At 44.3% G+C, this 26044-nt stretch overlaps 1 protein-coding gene across 8 annotated transcripts in view; it reads right to left on the reverse strand.

Annotated features, from left to right (window-relative positions):
- Positions 1-26044, reverse strand: part of HMBOX1 (homeobox containing 1) — a 62588-nt gene that overhangs the window by 19383 nt on the left and 17161 nt on the right. For all 8 annotated transcript variants that reach the window (XM_041480898.1, XM_041480906.1, XM_041480902.1 and 5 more), the window contains 4 exons: positions 25289-25768; positions 23137-23222; positions 14718-14828; positions 7346-7499 (listed from right to left, as the gene is read on the reverse strand). In XM_041480898.1, coding sequence (XP_041336832.1) covers positions 7346-7499; positions 14718-14828; positions 23137-23222; positions 25289-25768 — 831 coding nt within the window. The remainder of the gene's footprint in view (positions 1-7345; positions 7500-14717; positions 14829-23136; positions 23223-25288; positions 25769-26044) is intronic.

The raw sequence follows: 26044 nt of genomic DNA on the forward strand, positions 1-26044 counted from the left end.
TCATGATACTCATGCCAAAGGGACCTTTGACTTTTTAAACACATTTTAGCATATAAAATGAAACTAGGTATAATTAGTTCTCCGGAAGTACCCTGAAGACCTTAGCAGGATTTAGAAGGAATTACATATTTATGTGAATAATAAGAACGCCCAGAGCTGCAATAGCAGGATTAAAAATACAGGATAGGAGATAAGAGCTTTTGTCCACAGCTACATGGCTGCTGGCCAGGTGTGAGCCAGGCACAGGATGGAGAGCAGAGGTAGAAAGAATGATAAACACCACAACCATCATCACCTGGGATGAGATCCTGCTTGTCACCTTCATGAGCAGGGGGACAGAACGCTGAGGATCTCACCTGGTGCTGGAGAAATGCAGCAGAGTATCTGGACTAGAGGAGAATTCTCATTTCTAAAATGTGGGTTTGCTGCACCAGCCAGAGCTGTTACAGACCAGGCTGACAAAGTTGCATTTGCTAAATGTTCATTTCTGTTATTCTGACCTTGGCAGACACAAGAATTTTATCTGAGGTCTGCTGCAAGCAACTGCCCCTCCCACAGATCATCTTTTATTATTTTTAAAAAGAGAGAGAGAGAGAACACAAGGATACAAAAAGCACCTGAGCTCTCTAGAAAGCAAAATAACTCATTAGGTGCTGAATCCTTGGAGAAACCAGAGTCTGGTGAGACTTTGGACAGACATCCTTGCATTCTATTTTACTGCCTGCAATCTGCCAAACAACTGGGATTTGCTTACAGCTGATTAGAATAGGAAGCTTGTATATTATGCATGTCTGAGAGGGAACTGAGCTTGATCTAATGCAAAATAAGGCAGATCCTCTGTGCCAAGCAGAAAATGGCTGCTCTTGCATTTTATGCAGACACAGAGCAATGACCCTGAGCCAAACCACTTGAACCTTCACACAACCACATGATCTTGCCTGTGTATGAATGGTAAAGAGAACTTTGCTGGGTGCCTTTGCAAAGTGCCTTCGCTCAGATCTCGAAGTATTTCAGCAGCACAAACAGCAATGACCCAAAAAAAACCCATTCCTTGCATCTCAAAGGACTTAATGAAGTTGAATCTCCCCCAGGAAGTTGCTGACTAACAAACACCTTATGACAAGATTGAAAGAGCTGGAAAAAATATAAAGAGATCACCTGATGTTTCTCTCTGCATTAAGATCAAGTATCTCAGAACCATCCGGGCAGATTTCAGCTGATTTGCTCCTGAGAAATGTTCTGTAGCTCCTGTAGATAACCTGCTTAGTGCTGTGCCACTCCTGAAGTCAGAAGTTTTTCCTAATGCCAATATTCCTCAAGAACCCAAGAATTAGAGGCTTTTGGCACTTTTCCCTTGGCTTGACTCATCTCCCAAGCAGGTAGTGGATATTTTACAGCTGACAACAACGAGTCACCAAAAGGTTCAAGGACACCTGAGGGTCACAGGGACAGCAGAGATAATTCCCAACCCTGCTGACCTCCCAGCAAACCCAGGAAAGACGAGCAGCATTCCCGAGCCAACCCGTGGCCATCGTTATATTGATGAGAAGCTGCTGTTCTGTTTCTAACAATGTACAGACTAATGGAAGGGGCCAAAGGACATTACTTCCTGCTCTGCTGTCAGCTTGGAAAGGGAGAAACGCAATGAATCCCAAACTTAAATCTCCTCCAAAGCCTTGCACAGGAAACTTAGATCCCCTATGGGGCCGGTATTAAGGTTCTGCTGGAAGACATAACTAAGAGTAATGGGATGAAATTAACTAAGAAAATTTCCTAACTGAATTTCAGGAGCTAATAGAGCTCTCGTGGTCCCCAGGGAAGCCGTGGAAGCCCCGGCGCTCAGGAGAGCTGCAGTAAAAGCGCTTTCACAGTCGGAAGGATTTCTAATAAGGCACGTCAAGCCTCATCTCACTCGGGGCCAGGACCATGCCCAGGGCACTGCCTCGGGATCAGGGTGGGATGTGCCTCTTCCAGGAGGGAAATGAGGCTGAATCTCCCAGCACCGTGATGGGAATGCAGCAGCGACTGGTCCAGGCACGGAGATGACCTTCCTCAGCTTTAGAAGGGAAACAAAACCACAAATGGTTAAATCAGGCAGAGTTGGGCAGTGATGCCACAGTAATCATGGAATTACAGAATGGTTTGACTTGGAAAGGACCTTGTTACAATTCTGACACCTTTCACTGTCCCAGGCTGCTCCAAGTCCTGTCCAACCTGGCCGTGGACACTTCCAGGGATCCAGGGGCAGCCACAGCTTCTATGAGCAACCTGTGCCAGGGCCTCCCCACCCTGACAGCCAAAAATTCCTTCCCAATATCCCATCTATCCCTGGGAAGCCATTCCCTGTGTCCTGTCCTTCCATTCCTTGTCCCAAGTCCCTCTCCAGCTCTCCTGGAGCCCCTTTGGGTGCTGGAAAGGGCTCTAAGCTTTGCTTAGATTCTTCTCCAGGCTGGAAACCCCTAATTCTCCCAGAGGAAAGATGCTCCATCCCTCTAATCCTCATGGACCTAATGCTTTCCTGTACCTTGGAAAAATCAAAGGACCTCTCTTCCACTATGCCAGTACTACCATGCCTGTAAAGAAACCAGGAACTCATCCAACTCAAACCAAACAAAATCAGAACAAAACCAAGCAGACCAAACAACTCCACAGAATCACCATCTTTTTGTTCAACTTCCCCTTCCTGGTGCTCCCAGCTGTGCAATCCTGTCCTTTGCCCCAGCACAGCCCTGGCGCAGCAAGCCAAAACAATTCAGGAAAATGCAGGGGGAAATAAAAAGGATTTATTTTTCCTGAAGCAGGGTGAATTGGCTGCTATTTCCATCAGACAAGAAACATCTCTGGCACAGCCCAGTGTGGCAGGAGCAGGGAAACTGAGGAGGAGGAATTGAGAAGGGTGGTGAGGCAGGGTAACACCTAAGGATGAGCTGGTGACAAAATGTTAATTCAGCTCAGCTACAGCACGAAATTGTACCCCCCTATCTTGGGAAATCTACACCCATTTCTCTTCTGCATAAAGCCAAGTGAAACACCTGACACATATGAAATGGGGATGATGGGGATCTATGGCATCTCAGCCTTATTTAATCTAAATACACCTTTACAAATGAATCTTCAGAAGCACAGACAAGTGTTGAAATAAAAACCCAGAGCCATAAAATCAAACCAAATAACTCTCAACCAGAAAGCAAAGTCCCTGTTCCCTAGACAAACTGAAACACATTCAACTGATGAATTATTCATTTTTGTTTAGGGCAGAATTTACAGTTATTTTAATTTAATCTTTGGATAAAGCATATACTTAAAAAAACAACATTCAACTCCCCCCTCAGTCTTTAACAGCACAAATGAAAAGTGCCTTAAAATGGGTATAAAATCACTGATTCTGCTGCCAATCTTAGTTATTTTTTTGCCTGAGAAAGAAGATAAACCTCTACTCCAACATATGATTAGAAGAGAAGCATAAATCACTGGAGGGGAAATATAAAAATAATAAAAAAAATAGACTGACAAGACAACACAGCTTCATTAAAAAAAGAGAATGCCCTAAGGGAAATTTTCACTTCCATTCTTCTAATGAGAGGGGTTGAAAAGAAGAAGCAAAGCAGAGAAAAGAAAAAAAAAACAAAACACAACACAACATTATCTGTGGGACAAGACGTAACAAAAAAGAACATGAAAGTGAACCAGAAAGAGGCTTTCAAGTTTAACCTCAGGTTTGCACAGAAAGGACTCTTGCAGTCTTAGCTGTGCTCCCAAAGGAGGGCAAAGCCACACAACAACCTCGAGACACTCAAAACTCAGCATATTCCATGAGCAGGAGGCTCCAGAAGAGAACAGGTCAAGGTTGGCATCAGTAGCACTGCAGTTGTCTGAACCACACCTAGTCTGCAGTTAAATATAGAACTTTACTTTCTGGAACCACTGCTCCTCTTAACCTTCAGAACATAAATATTCAGGGAGATATCTACAGAAAAATAAAAGGTAAAGGGATAAAGAGACCCGAATCTATTGTCCAAAAAAATCTCAGACCAGGGATTAATAAACTACCCTGGGAGGATTCCAAAAAAGCAGTAAAGGCAGGAGAATTGAATTACAGAAACCACAAGCAGCATCCTGGAAGTCGAGTATAAACCAATTAGTTCATTTAATACACATACCCTGTACTCAGACCCTCAGGTACATCAGACATTTCAGGATATGGCCCTAACTCTAATCTTCATTCTATCAGGTTGGCACCAATATAATAATTAATTGAACTGGAATTTTTTGTTGAATTAAATCTTTTTTAAAAAAGAGAAACTGCCCCCCTTCAACCCTCAGCCTTCTTGTTCAGTTCATGGATCAAATCCTGACTGGTGCTGTGCATTTTTGATTGGAGAGCCTGCTCCTAAGAAACAAATCCCTCCAAATTTTGCAATCACATGGAGATTCTTCCCTTGAAGTGCTCTCAGCTGGTTTGACACATGGACTCTTAGCAACTACAATTTTTACTGACTGAATCCAAGACAAAAGCAAAAGTAGGGGGCACAATTAAGTGATGGAGCAGGTCAACACCCCCATCCTCAGCCCAAAAATATTTATACAGCATCACAGAAGCATTTCAGAGGGAAGGAAAAGTTTTGCAGAGATTCCACTCAGGTCTGGATTCCACCCTCTTATCTTCAGGCATTAAACTAAGCCATCAAAGTTAGTTCTAATTGCAGGAGGCAGCCAGAGAGGAAGGAGCACAGAGCCCTCCTCTGAGTGCATTAATGGGATGGAATTGTCTCCTGGATCTCTGTTTCTCCTTCCTGGACAGGTATCAGCCCAAATGAACCAGCACTTTCCTGAGGTTCCCAGAGCAGCAGCTCCAAACCAAGTGCCCAAATCCTTATGTGCACCAACATCAGAGCCAGAAGCTGCAGGACACACAAACTCAGTGCACTGAAAGTTGAATTTCATTAGGGAAAACAGTCCATTAAACTGAGATGCCTCCACTTAGAGTCAAAACTTAATCCTGCAGAGGAAAATGCAAATTACCAGACAAATGGCACCTGCCCACAGGCAATGCCAAACACCATTTTAGTGGCCAAATGCTTATTCCTGACCCTGGGGCACCAGGGAAACCTGATCTGCTTGGGCCAGAGGCGTCTGGTTACCTTCATCCTGCTGCTGTTATGAGTCATATCATGGCCAAACCTGGAAATCTCCAGTGCCCTGTAAGTGAAATTAGTGATTTTCTTCCAAGGGCTCCCAGAAGAGCGTTTTTCTCCCACTCTTTCAAAATTTGTCACATAAAACAGCTCATCCTTACAGCTCAACGAGGCCTATTAAAGCACAACAGTTAAACAACCATATACCCATTCTTTATGGTGCAGCTTTATTGCCACACAACACTTTTACTGTGTTCTTGCCTCGAGTAAAACTCCTCAGCTTTGCTTCCCAGTACCCCACACAAGCCTGTGAAACCCAGCACCCAAAGTGACTTAGCCAAGGGCTTGGCAAATTAATATTAAAAGCCAGGATTAAGGCAATGTGGCAGCAGCAGAATAAGGAGAAAACTCTGGCAGGAAAGACCTTACAGAGCACAAGACACAGAGAACAAAACCAAGAAGAATTTAATGAAAAATTAGACTGAGTGATTATGTATCTGCATTCACAACTGGATGATTTACAGTGCCAAGATCAACTTGGTTCTTTCAATACCCAAACCCAAATCTCACACCTCTCTAACAGATGTACTAAAACATCACAGTTTTAATTTCTAGAGAGTCCCAGCAGAGACTGGCTTGAGGAGAGAGGTGGATGAGGAAAGGGTGGCTTGCTCAGCTCTCTATCAGCAGTTTCCCCAGCAAAGGAGTCTGAGGCACAATCAGGATTCAAACAGCAAATAACAGCAGGTATTTGGGCCAGACAGAAACCAGGAAGAAAACCAGCCATGCCCAAAACCAGCCATGCCCAAAGAGCTCTAATTCTACTCCCAAAAAGCATTTCACACACAGAGTGTTGATCAGGAGATGGTGCTGCCCTGAAGGCACACAGAGCTGTGGTGGTTCTGTCCTTCTGCACACACAATCAGGACAGTCAGACAAGCATTTCAAAGTGCTGAAGATCCTGTCCTGCCCCTTGTTCTGCCTCTATGGAGGGGGACACTAGAAAAACACACTATCAGATCACAGGGCATTGCATTAGTTGGGTCTAACAAAGCAGAACAGATTTCAAACATTTACATTACTTCCTTTGGGGAAACATCCAGGCAAAGCCAAAAATATCAATGCCAGATAAAATATCAGTGCCAGGCCAGAACAGGGAAACAAACATTTAAGTTACTGGTTCCAGCCCTGCAAAGACACAGAAATGTGTCTACCCTGTGTTCCTGAGGGAGCTCAGGATTTCAGCCTTAGCTCAGGCAAATGATGCTCTCCTGCTCCTAATCAGTTCCCAAGACCCCCATGCAAACAAGAGGAAGGGGAAGCATTGAAGAAATGTTATAAACACATCCTACAAATCGGCTGGCTGAGATCTCACTGGGGTTGGAGACCTGAGAGGAGTGTAGCACACACAGTCATCCAGTCCTTCCATGGAAAGGAGGCTCCTCAGGCTGTCAGAGGGGAAAAAACTCCTCCCAGCCTTTTAGCCCTGGACAGAAATAAATGTTCATCCCTAAACTATATCCAAATTCCCCAGCCCTTTTCTACTGTACAACATCATCCACAAAAGAGACATTCCTGTAAGCAGAGGGAAAGGCAAAGCACACCCAGGCTCAGAGAGGAGAACTGGGAGCTCTAATGATCACCTGCCACTCTGCATATGGATTTGAAAGATCCACTTTGCTCTGTGCTGCTCCCAGCTCCTGTAAGAGGTTCTAAGAGCCTTTTTGGACCAGGAATCTACTGCTTGTGAGGCAAAGTTCTGCATCCCAAACAATTACAGTGCTGCCAAAATGCCGGTATCTACTTTAAACCACCACGAGGCATCAGGGGGACAAATCAGGAGAGTGGAAAGGAGAAATGCAGAATGGAAAGAGCTTGCAAGACCCTCCCAAGAGAGCCTGGATCAGGAAAAGTGGAAAAGTTTCTACAAAAGCAAAGAGCTGAACACCAACACGCTCAGACTGAGCTAAGGACATGGTGTACAAAAATAAAGAGATCCTGTCCAGAGAAATGTTACAAATTTTTAAACAACACAAGAGGCAAAACAGCTCCTCCTACTCCATCATCACAAATCCAACTCTTACAATTTTGCACGAGGCTACAACACATCCATGAAAACAGCACTGGCGTACACCAGAGCAGGGAAAAATCCTTTAGAACTTGGCTTTAGAGCTCCCATGTCCAAACCCCCTCAGAGAGCCACCACATACCTCTCCATAACAGCCAGGCACTCCTTTCTCCACGTGAACCGACTGCCTCGCCGTAGTCTGAAGGTCCCAGAGGTAGCTGTGACTGGGGGAGGCGTCTGTCTCCATTCTGGCTCTTCTATTGGGATGGGAGCGGGTCTCATGCTTAGTGTAGCCCCTAAGGACAATAAACACTGTGTTTCCCAGAGGGTTAAAAGTCAGGCCCATCCTCTCACTCCTGCTCGTGAGAAAAAAAAAAAAAAGACAAGACAGGTGATGAAACCATTCAAACTGAAAAAAAAATTATGAAGTATTATCAAAGACACCCTAAAGATACACAAAGCCAGGTAGAATTCCTACTTCCCAACCTCCGAGGCAGAAGGGCATGACCATGGAAATCCAAGAAGCTGATGGGTACTTAGGAAAATCTGTCTTGTCTTCATCAAGAGGAAAAGGATCACACAGAAAGGGTGAGCTGTGCCCCAGCTGGGATTCATTTAGGTTGTGCTACCACCTGAGCTGTCACAAAGTAGGAAACGGCAGTTTCTGTTTAATTATACAGCAGCTTCCGGAAGCAAAATGGAAATTTATACCAAAGGTATATTTCAGTGTGTCTGAAGAGCTGAGGAAGTACCTGAAGCAGCTCTACCAACAGAAACACACCCTGTGGCCTGGGCAAATGGGGGCTCACGAGTGCCAGAGTGCCTGAAAAAGTCACTGAAAGGAAATTAACATCACAACTTTCCTCTCCTGCTCCCCTTCTGTGGATGTATTTCTCCTTTCCCTGAGTCTGAGCTGGAAAGCATCAGGCACGAGACAGGATTTGGCAAGATGCCTTCAGGAAAGGCCCCTTTGAAACTTACCCCTGATCCTTTCCACAACAGCCTCTCAGCTAATAAATCAAGATAAATCAAGACACTCTGGGAGATCAATCTGTCCTATATCCCTTGGTGAGGATGGGAACCTGGGATAGGACACAAGGACAGAAACCAGGATATGTTCTGAAGGACAGCTTTGTGCTCAGTGACTTCCCCTGCAGGGAAGAGAGAGCTGCTCTAATGTGGAGAAAGAAAAAAAAACATAAAAAAGAAAACAAAAGTTGTATGAAAAGATAAATCACCACCTATATCCCATAAGCATCCTGAGCTCCAGTGGAATTCCTGCACTGAGCCAGCCTGGGCAGACCCAGGAGAAGCAGCAGCACTGCTCACAGGGCTGGGCACACTCAAGAGCAAGGCTGTGACAGCAAACCCCTCTGGGTGCTCAGGCTCACTCAGAATGGCTGGGATTTAATCATCAAACCACACAGTGTTAGTGCAACAACACTGCTCCTCTAATACACAAGGAGTGGAAGGGTCAAGGGAACCCAAGAGTTTAACCAATAAACAAATTCCTACAGCTAAAAAGCAAGAAATGAGCTGTTCAGGCACTTGGCCGTGTTCCTTTCTAGAAATGCACACAGAGTCTTTCCCTTCCTGCCAGGGGCTTGCATCTGTGTTAGGTACTGGAGCCCAAAATAATTTACAAATGCTCCCCAGGAGGAGTCAGTAGGAAGTGAAGCCCACAATCTCTGCCTTGCACACACAAGGCACGGTGCCTCTCCCTAATTCCCAGCTAACGAGCCTACACAGATTACTTGGTTCCATTGAAACATGAAATATTTCCTATAGTGCCAATTTACTGGGAGGCCATTTCAAGGAGAGCTCCTTATCTAGTCTTTCTGCTACTTGCACAGTTTAGGGGGCTGGGTGGCTATTAAGTTGCCAGGCTTTAAATACACTTCAAAAACTTAAAAAAAAAAAATTAAAAATGAAAATTTTAAAAAGAGACAGAGGAGAACAGGAAAAGAAATTAGCTTTCCCTGTATTGTGTTAGCAATATACTTTCCCTACCTGAAGATTTGATTTCACAGGGAGAGGACAGGAGTATCAGTGATCCCTCACATCAAGCCAAGAGATGCAGAATCCTTCTATTAAATTTGCTTGAGATTTTTCAGACAAAGGTAGGGGAAAAAATCTGCATCGAAAGCATAAATTTTCTGCTGCTGCTACAGGTATGTTCACGTACTGAATATAATACACTTTTTTTTGTTTTAGTAGCCTTCCTAGATCAATTTAGCCATTTCTCTTTTCTATGGGGTAACATCAATATCAGCAGCAGATAAGAGAGGAATATGCTGAGAATTACAAGCAAGTACCCCCACACAGCAAGAGAGGAGGACCTGAATGCATAAAGAGGCCCAAAATGGGCTTGGATGAATGTGTGGAAAAAAGGGAACATGGGATGGTCTGAGCCCCTTGCAGAGCCTAAAGGGCCTCCAGGAGAGCTGGAGAGGGACTTGGGACAAGGCATGGAGGGACAGGACACAGGGAATGGCTTCCCACTGCCAGAGGGCAGGGAGAGATGGGATATTGGGAAGGAATTGTTCTCTGTGAGGGTGGTGAGGCTCTGGCACAGGGTGCCCAGAGCAGCTGTGGCTGCCCCTGGATCCCTCAGAGAATCCAAGGCCAGGCTGGACAGGCTGTGGAGCAGCCTGGGATAATGGAAAGTGTCCCTGCCCACAGCAGGGATGTGGAATGAGATGACTTTGAACCCAAAGTTATAATTTATGATATGCACATTTGATAAGGAAGCTATGGAGCTTTTCCTCATCCCCCTCTCTTCAATGAGCTCCCGTTTATTCTGCTGTTCCAACATTCCATCACAATATTCTCGCCACCCAGCTCCACTTCTTTATAACTTAGCAAGTTACACCCCAGTCACCAGTTGAGATTCTTTTTTTAAACCCCTCAAACAGCTTTTAAGGAGAAGTGAAACTTGTCTCCTGAGCAGACAGAGTGGAGAAGACGCAGTACAAGGTTTTCAGTGTATGTATCAAACAGCAAGACACCTCTGAGGGGTGCAGAGGTGAACCGCCTGGGAAGAGCTCCTTTCACACACAGAAATGAAAGGAGACAGCTCTCACTCCCTGCCAGTGCTCAGCACCTTTTCCTACAGCACTGGCTTTTCTCTGTGAATTTTTTGTGTGACTGAGGATGCCGCTGGCGGGTTTGGGGGAGAGGAGGCAGGGGAGGTGCTCTCCAACTGGAATGCAGCTCTCTCCACGCTCAAAATTCCTCCTGGCCAGGGCCTGCACATCCCAGACTCCATCCTGAAGGAAGGGAGCTGCTCTAAGAGCATCCCTGCTCCCCATCCCTGGGCTCAGGCAGGCCCTGCCATGGAATGGTCAGAGAGCCTCAGGCGTCTCCCAGCTCCAAGAAACCATTTCCTGGCAAGTTTTCATTTGCAGCAAGTACCTGCTGTACATTACCCTGATAAGAACAGATGCCTCACTGTATTTTTAGCCAGGCTGACCCCAGATCACACAATAAACACCTCTTGGTCAGAGTAAGCCATGCTGGATTGAAATCAGCAGCAGCACAAGGTTCCCTACAGAGCCCAGGGCAGGGAGGAGAAGGAGCAGAGCAGGGACTTTGCTCTGCAGCTCTGTGGAACAGCACATCACCAACCATCCCTCCCCAGTGCAAACCTCGTGGCACAGCCAGCCCCTGATTTTGGGTTGGCTTTTCTTTCATAGCTAAACAAGAACCACTATGAAAATAACAAAAGAGATGCTACATCCTGATAATAACTCCTTTTCATTTTCTCTTTTGTTCAAGGAAGAAGTGCCCATGGTTCTCTCCAAGGTGACCACAGCTGCCTTCCTATTAGAGAAGACTGGCAGAAATAAATACCCAGCCTAAATGGAAGCAGTGTGTATCCATCTGTAACTTTAACAGATCATTTCGAGGTGCCAGCTTCAGTTTGCACTACACAGAGGCAAGAGACAAGCTTAAGGTTACTCCATCACAAACTTCCCACATTGCCCAACACCCAGTGCCAGGGAAACTAATCAGGCTAACAACTACCAATCTAGAAAAAAAAAATATTTAAAACCTATGGGCTCTGAAAAAAATAGTGAGAACAGTGCAGGACACTACTGGCTTCTGAAATATATAAAATTTATCTATTGCCAAAATGTTCTCAGTCCTCCACAAAACACAGGATGGACAAGTGGTGCCTGTGTGAAAATAAAGCTCCATCTAAACGAAAAGCATCCCTATTAATCGGAATAAAGACCTTTTAAACATCAGTATTTAGCATTTACTTCTTCCCTCCAACAAAAGAAAAAACTGCCTTTCACCCCAACTGGCAACTCCTTCCAGAAAAATTTACAGTCAGTAGCACGTTGGAATTCACAGCATTGCCATTAACTCTGACATCACTCCTACCAAGAAAACATTGATTAAGACATTTTTTTGAGCAAGATTATTGCATACAGTGGGACAAGTGGGTGTTTTTCTCCTGTTCCATGAGACTCCAAGTCTCCTTTGCAACATTCCAGTCTGGTGCTGTCTGAACACCCACCACCAAGGACAGGAGAAATGCAGAAACTGCCCATGCAAACCAGCAGTCAAACCAAGGCAAATAACAAACAGCACATTCAAGAGCTCAAAGCCAGCTGGAAAAGAATGAAGGGATGGAATTGCTGAGTCTTGTCCATATAGGACCAGCATCTGAACAGCAGCAATGCCCTGGAACTGCCCTAAGGCTCCCCAGCACCAAGTTTTGGTTGGCAGATGCAGCACTGCCTCTGGATGATAGAAATAAAATTTCTTTTTGATATATTTGTAAGTCATAATTAGCTTATATAAGCACAGTAAAAGACAGGTCCTGCTGTGAGGAGCTGAAGGCAAGGCAGGGATGTCACCCACAGGGAAAGGCCTCACCTGTATCCAGGAGATGGGAAAGGGAGACAAAAGGTTAATTCTACAAGTTGCACAGAAAAACTGGCAGAATCAAGGGAAAGTCTGCCAAGAGATCTCCAGTTCTTTCCATACAAAATATTCCCCCTTCACAGTTTAGGAATTGATTACATCTGCTGTCCTAGTCCGTCAAAACTGTTTCAGTTTTAGGTTTTCTTTCCTTTACTATACAAATTCAGTTCAAAAAATGGATTTACTCCGAAGATCCACTTTTTCAAGATAAAGAATTACAGAAATTGGGGAACCAACAGTTCCCAAAAGCCTCACTTTGCCCTCTGATAACTCAAACCTGCGGGTCCCTCTGCACACAGACCTGACTTTCTCTCAAAGGACTGAGATTTCCCTCCCAGCAGGTGGAACTGGAAAAGATGGGATGTATGAGAACAGAAAGCCAGATGCCACCTTTTAGTAAGTGAGCAACTAGACAAAAAACCATGGCAGTCATTTCATCTCCCACGTTTCTTCCAAGGAGGACAATCTTTCATACCCTACAGAGAGTGTGGTGATGGCATCATTTTTTTGGGAACACGGGAGGAAGCTCCACTGATTTCCTCATTTTCTGGCTCTAAGGAGGACACCAAACCTGCTACTCTGACTACTAATCACAGGATACTCTAAGTAGTTGCCAAAACTCCAGCTCCAGATTGGTTTTGTAACAGTGATTTACATCCAGGATTCCCTGGACAAGGTTGGTACCTCCCTTTACACACTTGCTCATTCCCATGCTAATTATTCTTGGCTACCTGGGCTGACCTGCAATATAATAGATAGCAATAACTCAAATCAGTGTTATATTATCCTACAATGAATAAATAAATACAAACCCATTTTCCTCAGGTAGATTTTCCCAACAGCAACAGGAAAACTGAAGGTTCCTCCCTCTACCTCAGCCTCTAAAAAGAAACCAAGTGCTGTCTGGTTCTAAAAGGAATTTAAGTGTATCCAAATAGTCCCTTGGCTTAAGCAGAGGAAACAATTTGCCTTTTACACTCCTTGAAAATGCTGTTTAAGACCTCTTAATTGGGAAAAAGGTTACACTCAAACAAGCACTCTTCAAGGAGTTTTTCCATGCCTAAAGCAAAGCAGAGTTAACGTTGATTCATTTCAATTTCAGCCATAACCTCCAGTGTGGAAAGTCTTCCTTCCTTAGACATCTCTCAAGAGCAAAAGGACAAAGAAGATGTGAGCTCATGGATATGGGGAAAAAAGAAGGTAAAGAGGAAGAAGTAAAGATTTTAGAGCTACGTTGAACAAGGGTTCTGTTATTAGCACAAAAAAAAACTATTTCCTAAACAGCTTCATGTGATACTGCAAATAAAGGATGCAAGGCTGGGAAAAACCCACACAACAGGTTTCATCTGGAGAGGGTTTTGGTGGTTTTTGCACATTCCAAAAACTCTCAAGTTTTCTCCACTACTTTGGAGGCAACACCTTTCATCAAAGGGAAAGGTCAGGGAGTTACTTTGCAGGGTAAAACTTGAGCCTTTCCAAGCAGCTGGTACTGGATGGTTGTACCCAGGAATTCTGCTGATCCTCAGCATCACAATTCCAGCCAGTGCAAAAATCAAGGCCTCTTGGCACTTTTGCTCTTTAAAACAACTTTAAGAAAAAGAAGCCTCAACATGCTTAACAGAAAAAACAGGCTTAGCTGTCCTTCTGAACCCACCCAACTTAAATCTGAATTATCCTCAGGCCAACTGCTGGCTGGAGCCTCTTGATTTTCAGTTTACACACAAAGCAGAAGTTTTCAGGCTCTGATTCCCTTGGAATTTTTCTTAATAGAATTCTGGACATTGAAGCCAAGTTCATATTAGAGAGCCTGAGTTTTAAATTCCTTAAATAAATTACACAGTTAATTTAATCAAGCCAATGTTTAAAGGAAATTAAACATAAATATTTTGATCTTTACAATAAAACTGTTAAAAAGGGAAAAATAAGAACTGTGGTCAAACAAAATCTATGGAGGAGAACAATACAAGGAAATTAATTCAACTGTGATTTTGAAGATTGCTGGTTAGTTAAAGATAATGAGGAGCTTTACTTCTCTTTTTGTATTCAAGATCTATTTTGAGATTTGGAGAAGCAGGTGGGATTTGAAAGACACATCTCCAGCTTATCACTGTAAGTATCAACACCCAATCCATGAGTTTGAGATCCAAACCAAAACCCTCTGAAGATCCTCTCTGACAAAATGTATGGGGTTTTTTGCTGAAACTTTATATTATGCAGCCATTATGAATGGTTTCTATTTGTTCACTCTGAAGAGCCTCAGCTTGTATTTCACATTAACTGATTACAGCTTCACTGGCTGCTTCTGATTCCCAGATTTAGCGAGTGGTCCCAGATTTTAGGGAGGGCAGAGCAGGTATCTGTGGCTGAGGAACTGGACAGACAGCTCTGGATGAGGCAGCTCTGCATCATTTGTTGCAAAGCAAAAAGCATATTTCTTCCCACCCTCCTAAAAATTAACCTGGTCAGAGGGAGAATCTCTGGAGTACCCCAGACCAAGAAGCGAATTATCAGTGCTAACAAACAAAAGGCTTCCATTCTGTAAATAAACAGCAGGAGATGTTTAGTCTGCATTTGTTTACCAGGATTTGTCTTCTCAAGCTGGTACCATCTGTAAAATGCCCTTTTCTTCTGTTCACTCAGGTCTGACCCCTGCTGCAACAGCCAATGGGAGATCCGGCTCTGACTGATACCTGTGAAAAACCAGAACAGAACAAAAAAAAAGAGAGAAAGAGAAAAGTTCAACAAAAAAAGAAAGAGAAAAGTTCTTCTTTACCAAACATTTTTAAGTGGTTTGTCTACTGATAAAAGGTGGTGCCTTACAAAGCCCAGGACTTGGTGATGCTTCAATCCTGTAAAAAGCAGAGTTGAAGCTTCCCTGCTCTGTCCCAAACTGCCCAAATTTCTCCCTGGGGTTATGTTCAACCTTACTCAAGGAACACCCTGGAATCTCCATAATCAACCCCAAAGCAAAGAGGGAAAAACTGGGAAGCCAAAGCTGTCACAGACTTGAATTGTCCACTCCTTCCATGACTCCTAAACTTCATCTGTGAAATGGGAACAAGTCCCTTCCCCACTATTACATACAAATAACGATTGTTAGGAAATCCTTATCATTCAATGCTTGAATAAGAACGGAGATAAACACAGAAAACAGTTTATGTGATATAGATCACATCAGTTCAGAAATGGAGCAAACCAACTGCCAGCAGCTGTAACAACAGCCAGAAAACAACCCAGAAAGAGCAGCTGTCTGTCAGCAAAGCAGGAGCCAAGCTCGAGGTACCCAGGGAGGATCGGGGATAAAACACTGCAGTTTTTAAAGCAAGATTTCTACGAAAACTGTAGGAAGGGGGAAAAAATTCCTAGAAGTTAATACAGTTATTTCCAAAGCAGGGAATGAAGGATCAATGCAGCAAGGGCAAAAAATGATCAGCAGAGAAACTAAGTAAAACAAGAGGTTTAGAAGTGCATTAAGAGATCAGCAATAGGTTCACCTGAAAATGTAAAAATGCAGTTTGCTGAGTAACTGAAGCACTACTTCAGAACTCCCTGTGCTTTCCACAAGACCCTTCAGCTATCAGAACAGGTTAACAACATCCAAACTCTCCTGAGAAGTGAAGTTTTAGGAGGTGCTCCAAGTACCAATATACTGCCAACACCACCTGTGCCACCACCTGCTTGGAGATATCACCCGGGCAGGTAGAGGCTGGTTTGCACACAGAACCCAAAGTACCTCCCCCCTCTAGAGATGCATCAAGGTTTTATAAGCTCTCATAATCATATTTAACTCATTAAAAACAGCCCCCTGTAGTTTTACCACTTCTAAAGTGGGGGTTTATTATGCTTTTTTTGGTGTGTTGAAGGTAGCTAACTTCAGAATGTCTCAACTTGACTCTCAGGTACCATATTCAGGTGGGTTTACACCAACCAGATTTTTAAAATCACTGGGTTTGTACTCTTAATTGTTCTTCCTCAAACAGAATTCTGGAGGCTATGAAGTCTTAATTGTCCTGGGGGAAAGGATGGGTGTGTTTTGTTTCAGATACAGCAGCTCACTGCTGCTCAGCAGAGCTGTGCCCAAAAAACAGACCCTGATTTTCCCAGACCCCACTCTCAGAGACTGCCTTGCCCTCAACTGACAGAGTTCAGGAACAGCTGGGGCAGCCAAGAGCTGCCTACCCCCAGGGCCCACAGTGGGATCTAAAACTGAGTTTACACTACTGGGGAAGTGGAATTATTCAACCAAACACAGCCCTCAGACTCTGCCAAGTTTACATCAAGTAACTGTGGAAGCACACAAGTTAATACCAGAAGAAGGCAGTTTAAGCTGATAACACTCTCTGGCCCAAAACAAGGCTCCAGCCTAGCTGAAATCCTGCCATCTGCATATGCCTGATCACCAGTGCAAAAATGTGCAGCTCTTGACCTATTATGATTTATAAAAGCCATTTCTTGTCCTGGGCTGTGGGACACAAAGGTTTGTGTCTCACTGCTTTTGGCTGCCCTGCTCCCATTAATTAATCACAGTTCCAGTCATTTACTTGTTTACTATGGTCCACTTACACTTATTGCAGTGAATTAGGGTGTGTTGAGTGTCTGGATAACAACGTAAGATACAAACACAAAGCACTGGTAGATAAAAATTATAAATAGAGATTAAATGTCTGCCATGAGTGGAAAATCTGAATCCTGCTCAAGAGGCTGCCTGACACTGTCACACGTGGCACAGATGTCACCATTCCAGACAATGTGCTCAAGGGCAAGGCACAGCAGCAGGAGCCAAAAAACTCAAGCAGGGTCTTGCCATGTCCACTTTCATGGAATCACAGAAAAATCTGAGCTGGAAAGACCTTTAAAGGTCATCTAGTCCAACACCCCCTGCAATGAGCTGGGACATCTTCAACTGGATCACATCGTTCAGAGCCCTGTCCAACCTGACCTTGAATGTTTCCAGGGATGGGGCAGACACCAAATTCCTGACCAACCTGTGCCATTTTCATTGTAAAAAGCTTCTTTCCATCATTCTTTCCAGATGATGCACTGTCCCAATGTCCTGAACTGCATCAAAGTTCTCCCAAACAGAGCTGGATCTGTGCTGGGATCCTTTTGTGGCTGTCATTTAGCCACAGCAGTTGAGCCTCTGACCTACTGTGAGCCCTCACAGCTCATAAAGCTGCTTCTGTAAAATGTTTTTAAGGCATAAAATTGACCTCAGCAAGGTTTAGAGGCCCCGAAACTATCCCAACAGCTTGACCAACCCAAGGTCACATGCAAAGTCTTTCAGAAGAACTCATCCAGGATCTCCCAGATCCCAGGGCTGTGGGATCTAAACCCATCCTTAACTCCTTTCACTGAAAAAAACCAAATCCCCCAAGTTGTCATGTCAGAGTTTCTTGCATCTCAAGTGGGTTTCAGACAGTTGACTCACAGGACAGTGACCACCAGGACCCTCCTGTCACATTGTCTCTAATCATACTCTGATTTAGGGAATTGCACGGGCAGGAAAAAAGAAATCATCCCGCTGCCAGAAGCAATTGATGAAATAACTTTTCTGGAGTAGTGAAAACCCAGCTGTGCTGAGGAAATTCACCCTCCAAGTGAAGCAGGGACCTCAAGGAGGGCTGTGGTGCTCTGGGCTCAGCATCAGCAGGGCCAGGAACACAGCTGGTTATGGACACCAACAGTTTTCTCACAGAAAATACTGAAGGAAAGTGGTATCCACAAAGGATTATTGCAGCACAGATGCTGACTGCTTGTGTCACACTCACTCCTTCCCACAGCAGGTCACACTTCCCAGTGATAAACAAACCAGTCTGTGCTCACCCCCCAGGCCAGCCCTGCTGTCCCCTACACAACTGATTAGGGGAGAGTTTCCCCTCCAAAACCATAAAATAAATGGCAAAATACATCATCAAGAGAAGGCCACTGCTATGTGCAGTTCAAATCTGCTCATAACCCTCAACTCTGCTATTCACCAAGTCTTTGGGAACTGGTTTTCACCTTCACTGATAGATTTGTTCAGCAGCTCTGCTTTGCATTTCTTTAATGTTTCTTTCAGGAGAGGTTTTCAGAAGCACCTGGAATACATCAGAGCTGGAGAAGAAAGTTAACTGACTGTGTTTTAATTCTTCACTTTGTAAGCAAAGTCCCAGATTCAGAGAACAAGTGCTTGCAAAGGACATCTATCAATTTAGGAGATTAGCAAAGCTTGTTTACAGAAAACCTGCAAAGATCAAAATCATAAAAAAACCAAATCTCTGTGTTGTCATGAGTATTTAAAAAAAAAAACAGGAAGGAAAATGTTTCTCAAAATGCAGTTTCATGCCATTTGAGATGATCAATAATTCAGGAATTTTCTGAATTCTCTCCACGGTGGAACTAGTTAAGTTTCCCTGTGTATTGGCATTTGCTCAGCATCCCTGTGTGTGGGTTCCAAACCTGTGGGGATTTTATTTGTTCCAGCAGTGTTCCAAGGCTGCCCTCCACTGCACGTGTGTTTAGCATAATCTAAAGCCAAGTCCTGGAGATCTCCTATCAATTAAGGCAGAGAGACAGGAGGACAGGGCTGGGTTGTACAAGCAGAATAATTGGGAAGGGTACCAGAAATGCACCCTAGAAAGCTCTCTGTGTATTTAAAAACAACCCAAAAAACGACATCTGCATTTTACTCTTGATGGGCTTGGGTTGTTGTTTTTTTTTTTTTAATGGTGGTTTGGTTTTTATGTTTTTAAGAATTGAAAAAACTGAATTGAAATTTCTGCTCTGTAACTTCAGGAAAATAAGGGTGTTTTTTTTTATTCCTTCACTCCCTATGTGTAAAAAACAGGAAAGGTAATATTTCCAAACCTTGCAGAGGCATCATCCATCAAACCACTTTAGCCCATCTGCAGAGGGCTCATCCCTGTGCTCTCCTCCCTCTCTCCTTTACTGTAGAACAGAAAGACATCAGCTCCTGAAAATATTTCTCCACCCTCCATCTAACTTTGGAAGCTCAGACAGCATCTCTGAGAGAAGTTTACATTTCTCTCTTCATCCTCTGCCTCCTGACCATAACCTGGTGGCCAAGTACAATTCTTGTGGCAATTTAAGCAAATTCCAACACAAGACCTCAAATTCTATTTGGTAAAAATTTGGCAGCTCACCTGCCCCACGTGGGGCAGAACCCCCAGCCCCTGAGCAGGCTGCAGTGATGTTAAAAGGAGCTCCAAACTCCAGGAGAGGAAATTCCGCAGGAACTATTATTAGCTCCTGTTTATACTGTCATTTTTCTTATCAGTAGGAGATTATTTATACAGAGCCCAACCCAAGTGCTTCTTGTTTATCTTATTACAGACACCATTAAAAAAGTTTCTATAAAAAGCAGCTCCTGTTTTTAGGACCAGCACTAGTAAGTGTTATGCTAAGTTTTTGCTTCTTATCAATCATCCTTTATTTTCAAGTCACTTTTTAATACCCTGTTACTATTTTCCAGCCTGCCCTGTCCTCTCCATACACCAGGCAGCCCCGTAGAATGTCTTCCAGGTTTAATTTTTCCTGTCAGATTCATTATCTAAATGACTTTTACAGTTTCTGGTAATTTTATAAGGATTAAGAGAGCCTCAACATTTTTCTACTGCAACAGCTGACTTTAACCCGCAGCTTTGTGTTCCTCTCTCCTGCATCCTCCCTCTCCATCACCTGCCTCATGCTACAGCAGGAAAAACAAGAGGAAAAGCTGTTTACTGATGCAGAACTGCTCTACAGAACTATGGATTCTGTAACTGCTTTGCAAGGTTAGAATTAAGATGGGGAAAAGGAGAAATGTGTTTCTGAATGAAAGTGTAGTTTGAAGAATTAGCAAAATTAGGCAAAAAGGAGGTTTTGAGGGGTCACAGTTGCAGTAGAGGTTTCTGCATCAAGGACAGAACATGGCAAGTTACAGAATGGGGATAAAGAAGGTCATAAGGACAGGGGAAACAGAGAATTGGTAGAAGTTGTAAGGAAAAGTTGCCAGCAGAGGTAGCCAAGCCAAGCCACTCTCCTGGACAGAACCAGCCATAAATTTTTCACTTCTTTCTTGCCTCTTCCCAGGGCAGAAGGGATGAAGACTAAAAGCCAATTTTTCTATTTTTCTCTTGTACAAGTAACTTTTTACAGAAAATCTTTATCAGTAAGACAAAGGCTGTAAATCCTGAGGTGATGCCATTTGGGATCATACACTCTGCAAAGCCTCTGCCTATAAAAACTGTTTTTTTACTGAACCAGAAGTGGTTTCCAGACATTCCTTGGGAGTCTCTTCCCCAGCTGAAAGGGATGTTGGAGGTATCTGAAGAATACTCCAAGTCATCCAGCACTCATCAGGCTGAGACAGCTCTGGAAAGGAGAGCCCTGGGACGCTCTGCTCCGGATCTCAGTCCCGAGCTATTTCCAGTCACTCCTCACCACTCCCTGCTTTGGAGAGGAAGCTGATGTTTCTCCCTGCTAGAGCTGAGCACACTCTTTAATCTGGTCCTTCCGAACATCTCTTTGAGATTTACCATTTCCCTCAGATAAGCCATTACTATGTACTTAGGAGTGGCACGTAAGTGCTACACATCTGCTTACACAAGGCCGGGGGTTGATTTAAAATGAATCAGCTCCCACCAAGCACAGGGAGGATGACTGAGATGCAAAGATGTACCAGTTTCCCATGGGTTTGGCTCAAAAACAAGATAATAACACAGTGCCTTCAGCTCAGCCCTCATTCTGTCCCACTGACACCCTGCAGTATTTCTCTGGTCCCTCTGTGAGCACACTGTGGATCTCCCTTGTGCTGCACAGGAGGGTTGAGTGGGAAGGGTGTGAAATCCAGTCAGACATGTCTCAAGTGGATGGTTGGTGTCAATTACTCACAGGAGGAAACAATGAGAGCTCCCAAAAGCTAAATGCCAACTTAATGCCAACTGAAATCCAAGAGAACAGGCTCAGAATGGAAGGAGGGAAAGGATCAGGTGTAAAGAGATTGGTCTTGTGTTTCATACAGCTTCTTGCAGGGTATCAAACACATGCATCAAGGGTTAATTATAATTAATCAGTTAATTATAATTAGACCCATTCCTTTCACTGACACAGACTTGGATCTGGTGTGGTGATTCTGATTCAATGACCCCACAACTGGCAGTCCCATTGACCAAAAAAACCCCAAACACTGGCTCCTTTTGGAAAGACTCCTTTGGTGCAGTTTTCCTCTCTTTGTACTCCTTCTCTTGCAGGGGAAGCCAGCCTGACTTGTTGGGTGCTATACAGAAGTTAATTCAGAGATGGGTTCTTCCAGGACTATATTTAGGCAAGGAATGAACAAAAGCAGGAGAGTGACCCACTATGTACCAAAATTTTAGAGTTCAGGTACAATTTAAGCAACTCAACTTACATATTAATTTCTGAAGTATTATTGCTAACATCTGATAAGGCAAAAAACATCCCTTACATTTACACAAATTGTTAATCTCGTGATTTTCAGGATGAAACTGAGACTGGGGAAGGACAAGTCATTTTACCCAGGATCACAGAAGAGTTGGATACACAGAAAGAATTCCTGGCTCTGTGGCTCAAGCACCAATTTGTGCTCGCCCACCTCAATTGCTGCCATGTCTGCAAACCCACAGCTCCCAGACAGGTGGATTCCTATGACATTTCAAATCCTGGAAATATAATAAAATAGTAACTTTCCTCCTACTGCTTTGGCATTCCCAGACATCTAGGAACCTTAAAAATCATCTATTTCAAGATCTTTATCCAAGCTTGGGTTAAGAAGTTAATAAATCTTAGAGGTGTAACATGGGATTGAGCTTTCTGAATTTTATCATCAAGTCTTCATCCTAAAAGAAGGGCTGGAGTGAATCCAGAGCAGGGAATGGAGCTGGGGTAGGGCTGGAGCACCAGGAGCAGCTGAGGGAGCTGGGAAAGGGGCTCAGCCTGGAGAAAAGGAGGCTCAGCTGGGACCTTCTGGCCCTGCACAACTCCCTGACAGGGAACAAGGGACAGGATGAGAGGGAATGGCCTAAGGGCAGGTTCAGGTTGGATACTGGGAACAATTCCTGCCTGGAAAGGGCTGTCCAGCCCTGGCACAGCTGCCCAGGGCAGTGCTGGAGTCCCCATCCCTGGAGGGATTTAAAAGCCATACGGATGTGGCACTTAGGGACACGGATCAGTGGTGGCCTTGGCAGTGCTGGGGGATCAGACTCAATGGTCTCAGAGGGCTTTTCCAACCAAAATGATTCCAAGGCTGTTCCAGGCAAGGCCTGTGTGCCTGGAAGGGAGAAATAACAACACCTCACCCCATGGAGGAGCAACAGGACTTTGTTACCCTCTCACTAAAGCTCTGGGAAAACACCCAGGGAGAAAGTGGCACCACTGCAGTGAGTTCACCAGTCTGGATGTGAGAGAGAAGACTCAGGGCACAGGGCACCCAAACTGCTGCTCCTTCCAGGTAACACCTGAGCTGGTCTGGTCATCCTCAACCTCTCTTCGGATTTTTATTAATTGTGACTCAAAGGATGGATAAAACTTCCAACTCTCATCCTCCAACTCCTGACTGTGGTGGTACCAGCTATAGCTGTTTCTCCTGACTATTCATATACTTTTTAATATATGAATACACATTATCTCTCTCCCTCCATACCCAGAGAAGCAGATATGCATCTATTTGCCGCACTCAACAACAATTTAAGAATTAAGGAAAACCGTTTTCATTTTAAGATAAGAACTTCAGGCTTTATTATAATGCTGTAAAATAAAATCTGCCAGCACAAGCCACAGGAAAAAAAAAAAAGAAAAAAAAAAAAAGTGATTCACTGGGGAAGTTCCATGATGTGCAGGACAATGGGTCTTAAATCAAAGGCATACATTATCATGACTAAGCTGACAGATCTGCACTGCAATGCAGAAAGCCAAGTGATATTCCAACATCTGCACCATGCTCAGACAGCAGTTCAGACACAGAGATTCCCAAAATGAGGAAAGGACTCCCCGAGCTCTTACCTGTTACCTGTGCAACAACTGCTTGGGAAATTCTCCGGTTGGCGAGGAAGGCTTTGATTTCCTCCTTTATCACACTGCTGTCCCTCCTACCAAAACAAAACAAGAACAGGACACACAAAAAGAGGGACGGACCAAAGTGCACCTGCAAGATGCAAAATGCCTTTATTTCCTTTATTTAGGGGACAAGGAGTGGGGAAGGCTGGCATTAAAACAGCCCAAATGCTTCAGTGCTGGACACTTCTTTTAACAAGTGTCACGTTTGATCAAAGCACCATAGCAGGAGAATGGATGACTCATGTCCCATATAATTCATATTAGGTGCAGCACTGCCATATGGAATGTACAAAGTTTCATTACACAGGGATGAATAAATCTCTCATACCAGCATAAAAACCTCACTCATAAAAATGAGGCAGAAAAATAAAAAATAAAGGATAGCAGGGGCTGCATGGTTAGTTGCTCAAATGAATATACATACACCAACCTCCTCCAGCATCCCAAGGAAAAGATCCAAAATTTTGCAGCCTCTGTCCTCACATCCCTCCTTTAGTCCCCTGCTTAGTCCAGAGGTTGTACTAAATGAATGAGGTCTTTGTATGATTTTTTTGTACAAGGTCTGCACAGGTAGTTCAGAAGGGGCTAAAACTGTGCTAAAAGCAAATAAATTGGAGGTTGCACATGTACTGTGATACACAGCAAATTTCAATTGCAATAAACACATACTTTGCCCCTCCTCTTTCTCTCTCCCTTCCTGAGAAGGGCAGGCAATTAAAATCAGCCTTTACTAGGCCTTATGAGACATTTCCCTTCTCCCCTCCTGCCCCAGCTGCATTGAAGGCAGACTCAAGCTTGCAAATATAAATGCAAAATGAATGCTGTGCTGTGGGTTCATTTTTATTTCTGTACCCAACACTCATCCTCCATATGCCTGCAAACACAAGCAGTTTCAGTTTAAACAAGCACTAAAAGCATTACCTGAGACTCACTGCACAGGAACCCAAAGCTCAGCCATGGAACTTGGCACTCTGCTCTACTCACCCCCTTCCTGCACGATTCCATCATCCTGCAGCCGACAGCAAATGAGGCTGATCGGCTTTTCTTACTGCTCATCTCTAATCTCTCCCCCAAAAGCCACATCTTTCCCTGAAATCTCCAAACTACTTCCAACACATTTCCATTCTGGAGCTTATGGACTCCAGTCCTCCCACAGCTACTTCAGGAATGGTGCAGTTTTGGGAGAATAAAAAGAATAAATTCCAACATTATGACCAAAATTGTTTTGAGACATTTGGCCTTTCCTCTTATTTCTTTGTGCTCTCAAAGCCCACTGACTGACTTTCATCCTCAGGAGTATAATCCCCTCCTTTCATCTTTGCCATAATGTTGAAAAGAAAGCTGCTAAAAGTAAAGGAAGGTCAGCCCTGAAAAAAACCACCCCAATGGCTCTCAGAGAAAACTTCTGCTTCTTCTTTATTATTTGTATTTTCCTGCATCATTCTGCAAATCCCTGCCACCAACTATAAACAAACAGCATACATCCTCTCCAGATCCCACTGGAAAGCACTGACCAATCCAACTTGGATTCCCTTCTCTCCCTCTATATGGAAGGAATTACAGTGAGTGTGAGACAGTGGAGAAGGAGTCATGTGAATTGATATTTCATCAGAATCCTGAATAAAAGAGTGCTCTAACATCAATTCCAATTTTTGGCATAGCACTGGAAAAATTATTTCAACAGTCAGACTGTGGGGCACTCCCACAGGGCCAGGGGATGCCTCCACAAGGTTCTGGGATGGTGACTCTTGGAGCACTGGCAGGAACAACTGCCTGAAGCAGCTCCTGCTCTCCTGATCATCATCATCATCATCATCATCAAATCCTCATAGAGCAGTATGGGTTGGAAGAGACACTTCAGGTCATTTAGTCCAAACCCACTGTGATAAGCAGGACTATCTTCAACTAGATCAGGCTGCTCAGAGCCCTGTCCCACATGACCTTGAATATTTCCTGGGATGAGACATCCACCACCTCCCAGGACAACCTGTGCCAGCATTTTACCACCCTACAATCCCTATTTGAGCAATCCTCCAATGCACCCACTCCTGCTGAGGCACTTCTCACCTCCATACCTTCTACAGAGACCGCCACTCACCTCATCAGCTCCTCCACTTTGTCATCGATGTCCAAGTCCTCCTCGGAAGCCTCGAAGCTGTAGGACCTCTGGGCCAGGCTGTTGGCCAGGGGGTAGCGGGTGGGCGACATCTTCCCGTTGAAGGCGGACAACCTCTCGTTACTCTCCCTCCCGTTCTGATTCGTAGTGCAAGGCTGTGGGGAGGTGTCGTAACTGTTGCTCGGGGACGGGGACATCCCGGAGTGCTGCGTCTGTGTGGAAGCCGTGGCCGTCGAGGAAGACGCCGGCACGTTGTTGGTGCTGTTGCCGTAGGAGCCGCCTCCGTAGCCAGACCTTCTCCCGAATTTGTCGCTATGCTCTTGGTCCAGACGGTCCAAGGTTTCCAGGGCGTGCAGGATCTCATGCCTGGTCATTCCCGTGCGTCTCAGGCGCTGCAGGAGGTCGATCTGCTCTATGGTGAATCTTGGCTCGTCTGTGTAGTGAGACATGGTTTCCAGCAGGCTGGAAATGAGGTAAAATACAAAATACTTCAGTTCAAGAGTTCTACGTGGCACACGGAAGGTACTTTATAAATTCTGGTGGAAAACTTAAAGACACACACACATGGCAGCTCCAAAATTCACCTCCAACCAACCTCAGTCGGACACCTGCCATGAATCCCAATCTCACTACACAGCAGAAGGGTTCATTTTCCTTGGAGTGCTCCAACAGCATTTCGGACCTCCCCTGACATTCCCCACATCTGCACCAACCCTTTTGTTTTTGATAAACCACTGC

The sequence above is a fragment of the Pyrgilauda ruficollis genome, unplaced genomic scaffold (genome assembly GCF_017590135.1).
Source record: "Pyrgilauda ruficollis isolate IOZ18807 unplaced genomic scaffold, ASM1759013v1 scaffold54, whole genome shotgun sequence".
Classification (NCBI taxonomy): Eukaryota; Metazoa; Chordata; class Aves; order Passeriformes; family Passeridae; genus Pyrgilauda; species Pyrgilauda ruficollis.